Source organism: Alosa alosa, chromosome 1 (assembly GCF_017589495.1).
Source record: "Alosa alosa isolate M-15738 ecotype Scorff River chromosome 1, AALO_Geno_1.1, whole genome shotgun sequence".
Classification (NCBI taxonomy): domain Eukaryota; kingdom Metazoa; phylum Chordata; class Actinopteri; order Clupeiformes; family Clupeidae; genus Alosa; species Alosa alosa.
Genome location: NC_063189.1, coordinates 28,856,515 through 28,867,650, shown reverse-complemented (window position 1 = coordinate 28,867,650; position 11,136 = coordinate 28,856,515). Strand labels below are relative to the sequence as shown.

The window sequence follows — 11,136 nt, the reverse complement described above, 5'->3', positions numbered from 1 at the left end:
ACCCAAATAAAACCCAGTGTAGTCCTGCATGGAGCCCATGTGGGCAAATTACATGGGGCCACTTTGGAAACTGTGGACAATCCCACAAAAAAACCCATATTTCAACCCATGAGGTACCCATGTAGGACCCAGGTAGAATTTAAGGCTGGGTTCCAGAAGGGTCCAGTGTATGTTGCCCAGTTGGGACCTAAATAAAACCCAGTGTAATCCTGCATGGAGCCCATGTGGGCAAATGACATGGGGCCACTTTGGAAACCGCGGACAATCCCACAAAAAACCCATATTTCGACCCATGAGGTACCCATGTAGGACCCAGGTAGATTTTAAGGCTGGGTTCCAGAAGGGTCCAGCGTATGTTGCCCAGTTGGGACCCAAATAAAACCCAGTGTAATCCTGTATGGAGCCCATGTGGGCAAATGACATGGGGCCACTATGGAACCCGCGGACAATCCCATATTGGACCCATATTGGCAACACATATGGTACCCACATGGGCCCCATATACAAATGTTGGCTGGGATACACCAAGCTGTAAGGATGCTGAACTCTCTCCCTCCTCTCCCCCCTCCACCCTCAGCTACATAACATCCTGGACATTGGACCCAAAATGGCCGCCTGCACTACTCCACTTGCACACTTGCACACTTACAACTTGGTGTTGTTGTCCTGAAAACACAACACTTCTGCTGCTCTTACATAACTTGCACCACTATGCCACTTTCTTTCTTAGGTCAAACAGAACTACCCAAGCCTTTTATTGGCCTGACTTTGCACTAGTATTTTATTGACTGTCTATGCACAATTTCAACCAAATTTTGCTGCTCTTATTTTTTCATTATTATATGTGCCCTCTTATTTACTTATTTACTTACTTTTTTGTTTACTTGAATGTTATGTTTGTCTGTGGACCTAAATTGGTAAAATATGTCTTGTCTTCACCGTGGGATAGTGAGAAACGTAATTTCGATCTCTTTGTATGTCTGGAACATGTGAAGAAATTGACAATAAAGCTGACTTTGACTTTGACTTTAAGTCTGTTTTTAAAGTCAATAATTGAGTCTGATGTAGTCTGGCAGTGAATTCCACAGCTTGGGGGTGATGTAGCTGAAAGCCTTCTCTCCCAGGGTGCTGAGGTTCACACTAGGCCTGCTGAGGAGGATCTCAGTAAATAGGCAGGGGTGTAAACTTCCAGGAAATCAGTGAGGTAGGTGGGGGTATAATTGTGTAGGGCCTTGTATGCCAGGAGCAGGACTTTGAAACGTATTCTGTAGGCAACTGGAAGCCAGTGCAGTTGCATAAGCAATGGTGTTACATGGCTAGTGGATTTGGAGCCTATTATAATCCTAGCTGCAGAATTCCGAATCAGTTGGATCAGTATGGAGTAGCTTATTAGGGATTCCAGACAAGATGGAATTACAGTAGTCACATACGCCATTTACAAGGACTTCTGCACTCTGCTGAGTGAGCACTGGGCGAAGAAGCCGTGCAATGATGGAAAAAGGCACTTTGTGACATACTGTTTATGTGTATGAAAGTGTATTGTCCAGTATAACACCAAGGCTCTTGACCTGGTAGGAGCAAGGGATGGTGCTGCCATCTACACAAAGGGTGAAAGGTTCCATCTTAGCAAGAGCTCATTTGGAGCCAACCACTAGCAGGTCAGTAGTTTTGTGTCATCCACAAGTTTATGTCATGGAGGCAGGCAGTAATTGCAGCTGGCGGAAGAGTAGCAGTGGGTTTTGTAGATAAGAAGAGCTGGGCGTTGTCAGCATAGCAGTGAAACTGAACATCATGTTGCCTGAAGATATAGTGCCAAGTGGGAGAAGGTAGCTAATAAACAACAGAGGGCCCAACACAGACCCTTGGGGCACCCCTCTTGTCACAGCACTACTCTCAGACATGCAACTCAGCATTTGTACATACTGTGTCCTTCCAGAGAGATAGGAGGTGAACCACTGGTGAACACTGCCCCGCACTCCGATATTGGCTAAACATTCCAGGAGAAGATGGTGAGAGATGGTATCAAAGGCTGCACTGAGATCAAGAAGAATCAGAATGGAAATAAGTCCATCATCAACGTCACAGAGGAGGTCATCTTAATCATGGCCGTTTCAGTACTGTGCATAGGATGAAATCCAGACTGGAATGGCTCAAAGAGGTCATTGTTCTTCAGGTGATCCTGGAGTTGAGTTGCCACCATCTTCTCAAGAACTCTGGAGAGAAAAGGCAAGTTGGAAATAAGCCTGTAGTTGTTGAAGTTGTCAGAATCCAATCCAGGTTTTTTCAGCGTTGGTCTGATAATAGCAGTTCTAAAGGATGGAGGTACAGTGCCAGAGAGAAGAGAGATGTGAAATATTGATGTAATCATTGGAGCAATAGATGGCAGGCAGCTCTTAGGCTTGTTGGAAGAGGGTTCAGCTGACAGGTGGAGGAATTGCACTTTTTGATGAGGCCACAGATGGTACTTTCAGCAGGGAGACTGAATTCACAGAGTTCATTGATGGAAGATGAGCCCAGAGTGCTCAGTGAGCATGGTTGTTTCAACTGAGAAATTGAACATTCTAATTGCTGGTGGATTGCCTCAATTTTGGTATTGAAAAGTTCAGGAAGGCTGAACAGTGTTCATTAGAGAGTTCCTAATGTTATCAGGTGGGTTAAGGAGACCATTAACAGTGGAAAAGAGAGCCCTGGTGTTTCCTTGTCATCCACTGATTATCTTTGCATAGTATGATGTTTTTGCAACACAGAGTGCATTTTTATATCGATACAGTACAGGTGTTCAGAATAATGTTTTTATGCACATTAAGACCAGTCTTTTTTGACAGCCGCTCCAGGCGTCGGCCTAAGGATTTCATATGCCGAAGTTCAGGTGTAAACCAAGGAGCAGAATGCACAAATGAAACAGTTTGCGTCTTCATAGGAGCAAGTCTGTCAAGTGCTGTAGACATGCAGTCATGATACTGGTCATTTAAATCTCCCAATGAAGTAGCAGGGGAGGGATAAGTGGCAATTAGATCCACTTCCTCTGGGTCCACTATTTTAATGTTGCGATATGACATCACACGCTGAACCTTGGACTTCATGACAAGCAGATACGTGTCTAACAGTACAGTTTTGTGATCAGAGATAGGTAGTTCAGCAGTACTGATATTGCCAGGCTTGATACCAGAGCAACAGATCAGATACACCTCCAAATTTGACCCATTGGTAGTGCTAGTGCTCAAGGTGCAGACAGAAACTGGTGAAAACAATTATGTGACTTCCTTAGTAGGCTAAAATACTACATTTCAAAACATTTGACCATGTGGGGAAATGCCATAGACTCCATGGAAGAAAAAGAAGAATGATAAGAAGCTTCACTGCTTGGCCACCAATTAAGGGGCAATATGTTCATCTTACATGTGTATGATTTTATATATACATAAAAAGGAAATTAGGAAATTCTGAATGGGTCACCTCTGAGAATTCTGATCATTTGGATGATTTCATACAAAATGATCTTCTACACTGAGAAATTATGTTCTTGGTTGAGTTCAGGGTACCATGTTAGTTCTCCACCAGATGGCAGCAAAAGTTAATGACATAGAGTGTTCATGGAGCCAATGATTTCCTGGAAATTCTGAATGGCGGTGTGTTTAAAATTATAATGGGGCACCATAAGGAGATAATGAAACTGAAATCTGGGAGTCGGTGGCAATGAATCATGTGATAAAAGATTAGAACTATTTACTGAATGAGAAATCTGAGGTCAACCCAGTGAAGAGGAGGTTGTAATGATGTATGGTGTCCCCAATGGGACTCCCCATAGCCCCAATGTGCTGATACAGACGGGGGCTCTCTATTGGTCTCCTGCTCATGGTCATCTGTATGCTCGGGGAAAGGGAGGGTACAGCTTGTCCTGTGTCATTGTTTGCAGGATTTCCCATCTCTGTATTTGGCAGGATTCAGTCTTCCTTTCCACTTCCTCTTTGCCACAGCTGTTTTGCAGTGTACATAAATGGACAAAGTGTCTGAAGTGTATCGAATAAAGGCTTTGGAATTTACTGAATGCTATTTCTAGTAGGCTACTATTTTGATAATATTCAGTGTCACTGACACCAATTTGTCACGAACTCCAAAACTTTCCAAGGTTCCAATTTGCATGTAATAAATAGCATGTAACAGAGAGGACAACAATTACATTTACAACTCTTAACAAGGCTCAACTGTACTCTGTGTTTAAAGCTCAGTGATGGGAATATGGCTGAGATCACTGTCTTCATAGTTGTAACACATAAATTACACACAATTATGGTTACATTCACTGAGATTTACATTCACCTAGACTGAAATACATAATGCACCACTGTGGCAGTCCTGGAAAAAACACCATGTTACTAAAATAGGCTATATGCTTCACAAATTGATGGTCAGGTGGAAACAACAAGGGAGGTGGGCAGAGAGTACTCTTCATGTCAGTGTGACTAGAGTAAGTATAAGCTGACATTAAAATAAATCATTTACATTTAGACAAAGTGACTTGATATCAAATAAAATCAATGCTTTGAATGAAACCAACGATTACAAGTAGCATGTAAAGATTACATGTGACATGTTATATATTATATGACATATAGGATGTTTTCAATCACAATGACAACTGAGGACGCGGCCGTTCATTTGGTTGGTGTTAGGACCCTGAGGACAGGTTCTTTTTTCTTCAGCTGCGGCGACTTGGCTGACAGCTTCCATTGCTGTTGCCTAGTGCCTGACCAAAGCCGGTTGTCAAAGAAAGGGTGTGGGGAACAGAGGACGTTTACTATTTCTGCAGCAGGCATGCAGCTCTTGTTGGCACTCAAGTCGTGGATACCGGTCTAACTACGCGTTTCTGCATCCCCTTGCGTTTTGAAGGGAAAAAACATCGTGTAAGATTGCAAAGAGATTCAAATGTTTTCCTGGGGATTTTTTTGTTTTCATCCTTCTGACATTCCAGGTTTTGCCCAGCGTTGAGAATGACGTTCTTGGTATATGCTTTAATTTCCAGTTGTACATAGCTTTCCTGGAGAACACTTTCGAGGAAACATTGTGAGTAAATACTGCAATTACTTTATGTTCTGCTTCGTTTCGTCCTATCTTTCTCATCTCGTTAGTAGCAGGGGCTAGGTTTACGAATGCGATATGTATGCCATCATATAGGATTCTCACCTGAAGAAAACCTGTGCACACTGTAAATGATCAGATTTCAAAAGCGCATGGAAACTGTAGTGGCATTAGCAATCTGACTGGTGAGGCATTGTTCACTGACTGTCCTCCTAGACAAAACGACACTGATACAGAGCCCTTGGATCACTAGAGGACTGTTTTTTGACCTTCGCCGCTCACTCTTGTTAGTCCTTAATAAAATAGCCTACAATGTCTATAAACCGAAGCATCGAATGGGAACATTTTGAGGAGCGAGAAAAGGCCCATCGATCCTCACGGGGGAGCGGGTCGGCAACTCAAAGCGGTTCCAGAGGCAATGGGCTTGTACCCAGTCCAGCTCACAGTGCACATTGCAGCTTCTACCGCACTCGCACTTTGCAGTCGCTTACTTCAGAGAAGAAAGCGAAAAAAGTTCGCTTTTACCGGAATGGAGACAAATACTTCAAGGGCTTGGTGTATGCGGTGTCTAACGACCGGTTTAGGTCCTTGGACGCTCTTCTCATGGAACTCACGCGCTCGCTTTCGGACAATGTGAACTTGACCCAAGGTGTAAGGAGCATATTCACAGTGGATGGGACCAGAAAGATAACGAGTCTTGAAGAGCTGGTAGAAGGTAAGTTCTACCACCAACGTGTCCGCCCATAACATGAGCTTAACTTAAACATTTCACTATAGGCTACAGGCGTTATAATTCATTTGGCTCCACAGAGAGCAAGTTGACTGTGTGCTAGAATCAGTGAGCTGGGTTGGTTTTAAGAGGGCATAAAACATCCATTCTAAACGCTACACATATTCCTAATGTCAGAATTACGCAAAACCAAACACTTTAGTTATGTTTGTGAGGTGATGGCCACGTGCCATAAGTGCTTTGTATTAATATCAAACTGAAGATGCACCAGATTCCAAGAGCATTTGCAAGCACTTCGTGATTTGCACCTCTTTAAATGTACAGTTAATTAGTAAAGGCAAAAATCAACAAGATCCTTAATATGCATGTAACTGTCTATCTATTTGATCTCTTTCACTCTGTCAGCATTCATTTAATCTCCTCTATATGCATAGGCTACATGCTTAACCTGATATTTAACTGTGTTCTTCCAGTCACAATAGCAAAGTATTCTTGTGATGTGAATGTGGGCATTACTGACTACCCTCCATAATTATTTTTGATCAGAGGTCACAGTTAGTTCCTTTCCATGCCAATTCCTCAGGCTTCCTGTTACCCATCTCTATGTCATGCCTGTTCTCTCCCTCCTCAAGTGCTCCCATGGCTTCCTTAGTGCCCCAGAAGACTAAAGGATGGATTAAGGTCATCATAGCTGTGAGATGGATATCTAATATTGAGATAGTAGCCAGCAGGGTCACTGAGAAACTGCTTTTTCTTATACCATCCACACCATCCAATGATTCTCACACACATCTTTGCAGGTTCACATAAACTCTGATTATTTGTACACATATCAACTGTACTGTAATGTATCCCATTCATTTTTAATATAAGATGACTTGCATATCAGGGAGTGAGGGCTTTCAGGTCCAGTACACTGTAAACTGAAGAGATATCAGAATGATGCTAGGCTTTTCAACCATCCTTCTTTCATTCTGATGTTGAGCATCTACTGTATGTTGTGGTGTACAGTATATATAACTGGTTACAGTATATCACTCACACAGACAAGTGGTGTGTAGTTCGTTCAGTGAATGACATTCACAAAGCTCTCATGGATGGTGTGCGTTTAACTTAAACAGTCAGGAAAATTTGCTTGGAAAAACCCTGACGGTTAACCGGACTACAGGAAAATGGTTGTTTGATTTGTATTTTGACCAATATCTGAGTGAATTAAGGATACATTGAAGGCATTTGATGATATAGGCCACAAAAATCTGTCATGGTTTGTCCATATGTATTCCTGTTGGGAGGTGTAAACAACATAATCCAGCACATGCCTTATAGACCCCCCCCCCCCGCAAAGCAGTTAAGCAGCATTTGAATGGTAAGTGGGGGCTGCAGCATTTCTTGTTCAGGTCTACTCAGCTGTTAATATGCTGGGGGAAATGACCACAGAAGACCCAGCTCAGCACTTGCAACCCATTGATTGAAGACTTAAAGGACCTTGAGGCACAGACCGAGAGGAACATTTAATCCACAAAACTGATAGAAGAATGCTATTAATCTTACCACTGGAGCTTTCAGGTTCATGGCTTCATTTATACAGTATTTCCCCATCATTCCAGTTCAGTCCTTGCATCTATCTTTTTATGCATCATCAGCAGTCTGGAGAGGGAGGGTTTTGCATGTGTTTTTATGTAGCAGGGGTTTGTTTTGGAGAGTTCAGCTGGACAGCAGAGTAGTGGTGTTGTGTAGTGTGCAGAGGGTTGTGGTTAAACGCTCTCTTAACCTCTTTGCTGATGTGACACCTGGGTCCGTGGTCTCTAGAGAATCAGGGGGCACAGTAGAACCCTGAAGTATGGCCTGATCACAGCTGTTAGTCTCACCATAGCTCATTTATTCCCTGTTAACTCTTCCCGTTATTTAATTTGGGATGGACCCTGGTCCTGCTGAGAGCCACCCATTTCATCAGAGGAAGTGATCTCAGCCGGTGCCTCTCTTGTAAATTAGGCTTCTGTTAATTTCTTGGCCTGATAAAGAAGGGCAGTATGGGAATCTTCTCTTTTTTACTCTCCCTTCTTATGCTGATTTGCCAAGGGCATATGAGGAGTATACCGGCCTTTATGATGGCACGGTTGAAATAAAAAAGTGACCGTCAGAAGACCATTTTTGTTTCAACTCTTTGCACTTCAGTTGTGTTCCTTGTAACATTTTAGAGCTCCATGTTGGTGTACATTACCAGGATAAACTGTTAAGCCAGTGATGCCGTGGTTTCTCATGTTGTTCACTGACTCAGTCTTAGTCTCAGACTCAGATTACTGACCTTGGGTTTTGGTTTAGTTATTTATCCTTTCTCTTGTTTAATGACTCAGTCTTAGTCTCAGACTCAGATTTAGTCTAGATCATTCTCTCACACTCATCCCCTCTCTCATTCTTCATGCTCAGTCCTAGACCACAAGCTGTGTGATTTCCATTACTGCCATCAGCCTCTGTTCGGAGAGAACAAATATTTCTATCTCTTGTGCTCAGTCATCAATTGTTTTTCTCAGAAAAAAGCTATTTCTTGGAATATTTGTATTGCTTTCGCAGGAATCTAGGAAAACTGCTGTGGTAAAAAATGCTGTGGTAAAAGGCCAGTGGTTCAATGGTTGAATCACCAGCTCATTTTCTGTTGCATCACATCCTGTGTTAGTTCATGTTTAGAAATTGGTGTTCTCTTCCTCATGTGGGAACTTCTTGAAAACAGGAAGAGATTGTGTCTGAGTGTGTGTGTGAGAGAGAGAGAGAGAGAGAGAGCAAATAGTTTACTCTTTCGTCACTGTGGTACTGTTGTTTGACTAGCCTCTCCTTGCTGCAGAGTCATGAGGTCAACAAGGACTCACACAAGGATCAGGCACCTAACCTCTTATGACCGCTGCACAGCGAAGTATTTAGGTATAGGTCTAGTATAGGTATAAGTATAGGTATAGTTTTTTTTTCTTCTGGATTTTTTGTGTTTCCCGGGACACTGAAAGACTGGGGTGCACGAAACTTGGTGGGCATGTAGCCCCACAACGATGACATGGAACCATTGTTTTTTGTTTTGATCCGTCATCCCACACACATGCACACACTCATTTACATACACAAAAGTCGCAAGAGTAGGGGATGTAGTAGGAGATGGAGACAAATTGACGAGCGTGATTTATTTGAGACTGTGCAGGGCTGAGCGGCAGTCATATTTTCTAGTTACAGTCTGAAACAGTACAATGCAAGTTTTAGTGACACCATACCACACAAAGTTAACACATATGTCTGGAGTGGTTGATTGCCCAAAGTATATCTTTTTTATAGATTTTACTATCCACCACCTTTGCTCTCTTTCTTTGCTTTAGTCAGAAATGAGTCAAGCAAAAGGCATAGACTGAATAGTAACACTGAAGAAAAACAAAAAGCCAAACCAGACCTCCTCTAAGATTTTGGAATTTAATTTACTTTAGTCTCCTGTTAAACTGTTTCCTCATGGGAGAAAACTCATACTAGCTGTCAGAGTGGAATGTCGGCAAAATTGAAAATACTTTGCTTTGGAGCTGATCCAGTGCTAGAGAGAGTGAGGAAGAGAGAGAGAGAGAAACCTTCTGGCCATCCGGAGAACCTCGCTAGTTGTTTTGTACATTGGAACCTTAACTATTTGAGAGCCAGAAAGCAGCGGGTTTCTACCAGTGTGGGTGATAAAATGACAGCCGGTCCTTCTGTGGCCTAGAGTATAGACTCTTTCAACTGCACTTTCACATGGCACTGGCCTGAGAGCGCAAACCACAAGGCTGATACAGAATCAAAATACTACATGCTGAATGCAACAGATAACTTTGAAGGTGATGTTTCAGTTTCAATTTATTTAACTAACATTGTGTGTGCACTGTTGAGAGATTTTTAAATATTTTTTTAGATTAGTTTTAAAGCTACTGAACAAGCCACAGCATTTTATAGTGTCTGGGATGGTATTCCATTGGGTAATGGCATTGAGAGAGAAAGCCGCCTGTCCAAAGGCTGAAGAATGAAAGGGTACAGTGCAATTGTGTATAGAAGAAATTCTAGTTGACCTTACAGAGTCAGCGGCACGGTAGGAGACAAATTGGCTCAGACAGGTAGGGGCCAAGCCTTTTAAAATTTTGTAAGCTATGCACAGATTTGAGAAAATGTTCAAAGGTGAGAAGATTGTGTTTGAGTAGTATTTTACAATGGTGATACCTTAGTGGCTTTTTGTCAAATACTTTCAGAGTCTGTTTGTACAAAGATTCGAATGGCCTAATTGTTGTTGGACTGGCCTGCCCCCAACAGGTAATAGATGTGTGAGAAAATTAGGGCATGGAGAAATATCTTTGCAGCCTCAGTGGACAGAGAGGATCTAATCTGTCTAAAATTTGCCATGTTGTATTTAATAGTTTTAGTCATTTTCTTAATGTGTTTTTTGAAGTTGAGGTGGGTTGAGGTGGAAGAGGGCCCTTCAGCCTGTTGTAGTTACAGTAAAATAGATGCCTTATTGATTTGTTATGGTTTGCAATCCCATTTCTCCGTCATGTGATGGTTTTGCCATAAAGGTCTATTGAGTGTATGGTTGCTGTCCATATGCAACAACAGCCATTATTGTCATGAACCTAAACTACACATCTGACAAGTTTGATGTGTAACTTCAAGCATTATCTTTAACACAGGCATAGGAGGATTGAACCAGTGAGCAGCACAAGTGATAGGTTAGGTTACACCTTCAGGGAGATGAAGACTGTTGTTGCAGTATTCGTACTCCACCCTGATTTTTTCAGTTGCTTCAGTTATTTGACTGTCCATTATGGTGTGGACACTGCTCAACAAACCTAAACATATTTTTATTAAGAGTAAAGGCCTCTCTCTGTCTCCTTCCTTTTAGGGGAGAGCTATGTGTGTGCATCCAATGAGCCGTACCGTAAGGTGGACTACACCAAGAATGTGAATCCTAACTGGTCACTGGGAGTAAAAACAGGCACATCCCGCTCTCTCTCATCACTCAGCTCGCTTAAGAATGAACACCTTCGGGAGAGCAAGGACTTTATCAAGCCCAAACTGGTCACCGTCATCCGCAGCGGCGTCAAGCCCCGCAAGGCTGTCCGCATCCTCCTCAACAAAAAGACAGCTCACTCCTTCGAGCAGGTGCTTAATGACATCACCGATGCTATCAAGCTGGACTCTGGAGCTGTCAAGAGGCTTTACACTTTGGAAGGCAAACAGGTAAGAACACTCAGTCTGTGTCCATTGTCAGTTTTTTGCTGTTTGCCTTGTGGTGTAGTGGGGTCCTTTGCAGCTGTATTTAAACGTCAACGTTCATAGTA

The 11,136-nt window shown here is 42.6% G+C and overlaps 1 protein-coding gene across 7 annotated transcripts in view; it reads left to right on the top strand.

Moving 5' to 3' along the window:
- The first annotated feature begins 4,654 nt into the window (after nucleotides 1–4,654).
- dclk2a (doublecortin-like kinase 2a) overlaps nucleotides 4,655–11,136 on the top strand; it is a 42,692-nt gene continuing 36,210 nt past the window's right edge. For 4 of the 7 annotated variants that reach the window (XR_007193708.1, XR_007193709.1, XM_048245653.1 and 1 more), the window contains exons 1-2: nucleotides 4,655–5,794; nucleotides 10,698–11,035. Coding sequence is in view for 5 of the 7 variants with exons in the window: in XM_048245653.1 (XP_048101610.1) it covers nucleotides 5,392–5,794; nucleotides 10,698–11,035 (741 nt within the window). In the remaining 2 variants the exon portion in view is untranslated. The remainder of the gene's footprint in view (nucleotides 5,795–10,697; nucleotides 11,036–11,136) is intronic. The other 3 variants (XM_048245671.1, XM_048245661.1, XM_048245678.1) reach the window with 2 other exon arrangements.